The 6244-nt window shown below is 39.5% G+C and overlaps 1 protein-coding gene across 1 annotated transcript in view; it reads left to right on the forward strand.

Annotated features, from left to right (window-relative positions):
• si:dkey-192p21.6 (uncharacterized protein LOC565246 homolog) overlaps positions 1 to 6244 on the forward strand; it is a 34997-nt gene that overhangs the window by 3205 nt on the left and 25548 nt on the right. Inside the window, exons 5-7 of the mRNA XM_036574310.1 lie at positions 2217 to 2286; positions 2906 to 2972; positions 3665 to 3744. Coding sequence (XP_036430203.1) covers positions 2217 to 2286; positions 2906 to 2972; positions 3665 to 3744 — 217 coding nt within the window. The remainder of the gene's footprint in view (positions 1 to 2216; positions 2287 to 2905; positions 2973 to 3664; positions 3745 to 6244) is intronic.

Genomic DNA, 6244 nt, shown 5'->3' on the forward strand with positions numbered 1-6244 from the left:
TTGTGTCCCAGGGGCCGGATACGTGGGGTATTGATTCAATAAGCTGGCCCTTTCTTCAAAAACAGTACAAAGAAAAGCTTTTCTGCCATGTTTGTTTTGGAAGACGCCCCATGAGGGGTGCATTGTGGGAAATACATTAGAGGAGCATGGAGGATTAAAGCATAATGGGATTCTGAAAGCGGCGTGCTCCATAATGTAGAGTCTACTTTACAATTGTGCAGATTATGTTGTAGATCAGACTTTTAAGGGCAAGTAACCATTATCTGTGAGATATATGGCCAGTGTGACTAAACTGTGGGCTGCATGATGAGCTTCCATTAGCTGCACTGTCCAGTGATTATATGCAGGCTCCAGTGAGCTTTCACAACTTAAGTAATGGGGCTGATGATCAGCAGGCTGCAGGCAAGGAGAAGCTGACCGTTGCATATTCAATATCAGGTCTGGACTGACCTGGGATGCCAAACTCACTGCATATGTATCTGCAGACTGTATGTTTTTCAGATGGATTGAGTTAGTGAGCAGAACATTTTGTATGCATAGCAGCAAACTACATCTGGCTGTGATTTCTCTGCTCTAAAATCCTGCAAGATTAAATATTGCAAGTAAACACTTGTCCCAGTATTGTTAAGAGAAGGTTAGCTTCCATCTAAGTCCTGCTAGCATTAGCTGCCTCTGAGCACTGAGATGCATTCACTGAACATTAAGTGTAATTAACTTACACTTTAGAATCAATACATTAGTTTAACTTGCTAAAGTATAAATAGATAAGCTTAATGTATTCAGGGCATTAAAGGGAACATTAGGAGGACTTTCTTTAGACTTCTTTTGGTTGTTATACTTCCCAGGGACTATATTAGGATATTAGGTGAAAATCACAAAACAGTCTTAATGGGTCTTTCGAGGGAACTTAACAAAATGATGTCTCTGGGATTTTTGTTAATGTGCAAGGATGTCCTCAAGATATTTTCTCGGCTGTGAAGATCAATTCTATTTTACCGCAGATCATCTGGAGAAGTCACGGTTTACACATGTAGTTTGTGTTGATTAATTTCAAGGACATGGCACTGTAGTTCTTTAGCTCAGTCATCGCTACAGAGTTTATAGTGGGACAGAAAGTGTCATGGTGTGTCTTTGCGCGTTGATTAAAAGGCCATTTCCATGTTTGTTTTTCCACACAAACCCCTCCCCTTGTACCTTTGGTGGTTGCCAGTATTGCGTCTTTCCCTCTGGAACCTTTATCATGGATGATGCCTCCTCGCAGCCCATGTCATGTGTTCCATCATATACTGTGAAAACAGGCCTCTGTGCATTGTGTTATTGGTGATCCAGGTTTGGGTTGCATAAATTGATTTTACTCTGACAAGCTGGTTTCAGGTTTTGTGAAGAGGAAGTGTTGGGCTCTCGAGAACTCCCCCGTGAAACAGAGTGATGGGGTTTCTGCTTTGGCCCCATGATAAAAGAAAAGCTAAGAAAATGGATGTAGACTTTATGCTATATGCTTTATGTAATGCATGAAGACAGGTTGGAGGGATCTAGCCAGCATTCAATGTGCTCTCTGTAGCTGGAAAATAAGTTAGTATTGAATTAGCATTTATATGTCTGAGTGGTTTGAGGTAAGAACAAGAATGTTAACAAAAAATGCACTGAGCCTGTCTAACCTTCAGTGTAAATGGCTTGACTGCAGAATACATGCTTCTTTAAATCCCAACTGAGAGAGTTGTGTTTTTGCATTTGTGTATGGATGATAGTGTATTTTTCTGTGTGTACCAGCAGCCAGGGCATCTAACTATTAAAATCCAGAATATGCCACTATGGCCAACATCATGTGAAGGAGCTACTGCAAATTTCATGAAAGTGTAGACATGTGCAATTCCAATTATCCAATCCAATCCAATTCCAATCCATATTTTTATGTTCAAAATATGGTGCAAATCCATGTGTCCTGTTATTTATTTTTACATATAGTGTATTTATCAGAATGAAACCTGGTGATGATCAATAATGGAATCTGTAATATTCAGAGGTGACAAGTTCAACTTGTAGACTATTAGAAGTAAGAATGGGAAAACATAGTTTTTAAAATAACATAGTTTTCCAAAACTCTGTGAAGTCCTGAGGTCTGACCATGAACAAAGTCTTAAACATAGGCTGATGTTATGAAATACTGCAGTACTTGTTGCAACTGAAACATTCAATACTGGTATTCCTTTTCTCAGCGCTGCTGGTGGCTGCCCTGGTTTTAGCCCTGTTGGCTTTTCTCTGGGTCTGTGTGCCTCTTCTCCTCAGGTAATGATGTGGCCTCTTTTTGGTCTGCTCACTCTCGACTCTTCTGGTTTTACTTTGTCACCACATTTTTTGTCATAACAGGATTATTCAAAACACAGATATTTGCACATATTTTCATATTTTCATTGTCATGATGAGCTTGAATTGTTCCTAATCTGTTGCTGTTGCTGTTATAGGGAAATATAACTCAACTAATAAAAGAGATATAAAATTTTAGCTTCATACTACAATTCCATACAAACATAATGCAATTCAATAAAGAGAATTGAGTGATTGATTTGAAAAAACAGCTGTTGTTCTTGGTTTAAATCAACAAGCTCTCACAGCAGCCTATTATTTTCTAGCACAGCTGCTTGATAACTGTGAACAGAGTTCGAATAATGCCTCTGATTACTTTGCAATGGTTTTATTGAATTATTCATACAAACATTAGCTCTCAGAGCACAGGAGTGTGTGATGTAGATGCTGATGGTCTTCCACAGATAATGATGGTTTGCTAAAGTAATGCATCAGTGACAATGTACGGGTCTAGCTATAAGTATTAATCAGAAGATTCTGATATTTTCAGTTTACTTAGCATTGTGTGGTTGTATGAAACAATTTCTTTTATTCCTTATAGATGTAGCTGCATGTCCAAACTCAGGAATTATATGTGCTGCAATAGATCTCAATACTCCATGGAAAGGGTAAGTTTGGTGATGGTTAAATGTAGTTTCTCCAGGACACTGTGCCATATTTGACATAGAACAGCAGAGCAGACAGACAATAAATACAACAAATACAGATATACAGAATACAATAAAGTCTTCTATACGATATGCAATAACTGTATAACTATACAACCATTATACAACCTTTAAGCCCAGTGTGATTAAGTGTTAATTCTTATGTTATCAATAAATGAGCACTTGTTACCAAGCTACAGCCAGATGTTTGTTTTGAAAACATTTCAAATGCAGATCAGTTATTTTTTGCTTGTTTGTTTATCAGCTTTTTGTCTGTTCAACCTAGAGTGAGTTGTAGTTTGATTTGCCTGGTCTAAAATTCCTAGTTTGATTAGCCTGGTCTGTAGCACTACATTTAGGGGTTGGAAGAGCCAGAGCAGGAAGAGGTTTGTGCTAATTCCTCTGTGATGGATCTCTCTGCCAGCACAAGGCCATATGGGAAATGACAACCTCTTCCCTGGGAAATGAGAGAAACTGTTCATACTCCCCAAATGTATTCAGCCAGTACACAGGCATTTTAGAAGGACATTACATATAGCCTATCAGTTTCCAGTATCATCAGTATATTCCTCAGCATATAATCTGAATATTCCAAAAATATGTCAAGACTTTCTAGATGCATTGTATGCTTTGATGCTTTTCGTTTCATGCAGGAGGAGGCAATTACTGAGGCCTGCGTGGACCAAAACCGGCCAAAATCATCTCGTCTTAAATCATTAGACACGTTCCGAGGGTATGTTACATAAAATGACAGTTCATTCTAATGAGACCTAATTTGGAGCATTTGTTCATGGAGAACTCTTCCAGTCTATGCATTTGTCTTGATTGCTCATTAATTGTTTTTGGCATGACAACCGTGTTTGCTAAGAGAATGCATTGTATAACTACAGAGATGAGAGAGGTCATAGTCTGGACACATGCTCACTTGCGGCATTGTTATCTGGCAGTTGCTCTAGGCATCATCTCTAATATCTTTTGCGTCTTTGGTAGGGAACAGTGGATTGCTGTTGGTCAGGAGTGATGTGATTTAATCTGCAGGCCCAGCAGGACTTAATAGTGGCTGCAGGGCAGACACAAAGCACAGCTCTCTTGAAACAGGAAACTGCTGTAGCTTTGACCTCCCACTTGCCCAAAAATTGATGTAATAATACAGGCGACATATCAGCACATATTCAACAGGCTGCAAGTTTAGAGCTACAGAGGATATGACTTCTCAGATCAGGAGCTGAGTAAAAGAGATCAAATGTCCTTTGCTGGCAGATATTACCAGATAATCACTAATGGTAATTTATTTCACAAACAATATCATGGCAAGTAACCAAATTTGAATCATATTTCAAGCTGTTGTGGCTTTTAGATCTAACTTGTACCATGCAGACCTGCTTTTAATGTGTTTTTTTTCTTTCAAAAAGTAATTTGCTACTTAATGTTCAGGCAACTTTTGCCATGATATTCCTTATAAAGTAGAGTAGTTTTAAAACCAGATGTCTTACTCTGTCTACACCTGCTTTTGCTCTCTGAAACGCACCGGCCCATTTCCTTACATAGGCTAATGGTTTTACCCGTGTGATTTGAGAATGTGTCTTTGTCTCCAAATGTCTGCTACCCCTGGTCCTAAGCCACATGAACAAGTGCTTGTGCCTACACAGTTGCGTCATCACCACTGACCTCAGTTCACTGGCACAGCTGGTCAGTCAGCAGAGCAATAGAAATTGGTGGCCCAGTGGGAGATCTAAAAAATGACCCTTTCTCTGTGTTTTTTTTTTTAACAATTTCTTTCACATAGTGTTCCAAAGTACTACAAGTACCCACCTTACTTACTTATCAACCTGAAGAGACAGAAACAGGCAGTGTGGTGAACTGCCAACTCATTTTGTAACCTCCCATTAGGCTTATAATCACAATTACTGGCATGAAGCACAGAGGCCAGCTTATCACACTGATATAAAATGCACTCTCAAATCAGTTCTGTAAAATCCTCTGATGTAACCCCAATATATATCCATAATTTGGTCAATGATGAGGCTGAGAGATGTCTACAAGCACAATGACAGAAATATGTGTGGCCATGGTCTTTATTACAAAATAACAATACTTCTAGAATTCCAACTCCAGCCTCACAGACTGAATAAAGTATTGTCTGTCTAACAATAAGTTAAAGCTTTTTTGCTAAAGACATAAGCATCTGTCATCTGAGCAGAGAAACACTGCAGTCCATTTGTTAGCTGCCACTGACATGATTTATAGTACAATATAACAGCATTTTAATTGTTTTTAAAGAATCTCAGCAGTGGGGGCAACATTGCCAGTTTGCTCATATTTGTGATTATAGGTCTCAGTTGCTGGGTTGCAAAACAAGACCAGATTTAGTTGCTGAAGTATGGTGCGGTTTTTAATAACTTCTCATAATATCTGTGCAGACTTTGCATAACTTCCCGTAACAGAATATAGTCTGTAATTATTTGCAGAAGTTCAGTCAATAATTAAGTCAACAATAATTTAATGAGAAGTTCAGAGGCAGACGTGTAATAACGTTTCTGCTCTCATTGTCCATTTTATTAGCTCCACTTACCAAATGAAAAGGTCCAACTGAAATACTAAATGGTCAGCACCCCCACAGGACCACCACAGAGCAGGTATTCTTTGAGTGGTGGATCATTCTCAACACTGCAGTGACACTGACATGGTGGTGGTGTGTTAGTATGTGTTGCGCTGGTATGAGTGGATCAGACACAGCAGTGCTGCTGGAGATTTTAAACACCTCAGGGTCACTGCTGGACTGAGAATAGTCCACCAACCAAAAACACCAAGCCAACAGCGTCCTGTGTGCAGCGTCCTGTGACCACTGATAAAGGACTAGGGGATGGCTAACACAAACTGTGCAGCAGCAGATAAGCTACAGTGGACACAGTGTTTAAAACTCCAGCGGCACTGCTGTGTCAGATCCACTCGTACCAGTACAACATACATTAATACACTACCACCACGTCATTGTCACTGCAGTGCTGAGAATGATCCACCACCCAAATAATGTCTGCTCTGTGGTGGTCTTGTGGTGGTTTTGATTATTAAAGAAAAGGGTAAAAGGGGGTTAATGCAGAGACAGAGACTGGACTACAGTCTGTAACTGTAGAACCACACTGTGCACCTGTATTGTAAGTGGAGCTGAAAATGAAAAATGGAGATGAAAATTGAGCCTAGGTAGAAGGAAGTGATGTACTTAATGAAGTGGC

Source organism: Colossoma macropomum, unplaced genomic scaffold (assembly GCF_904425465.1).
Source record: "Colossoma macropomum unplaced genomic scaffold, Colossoma_macropomum, whole genome shotgun sequence".
Classification (NCBI taxonomy): domain Eukaryota; kingdom Metazoa; phylum Chordata; class Actinopteri; order Characiformes; family Serrasalmidae; genus Colossoma; species Colossoma macropomum.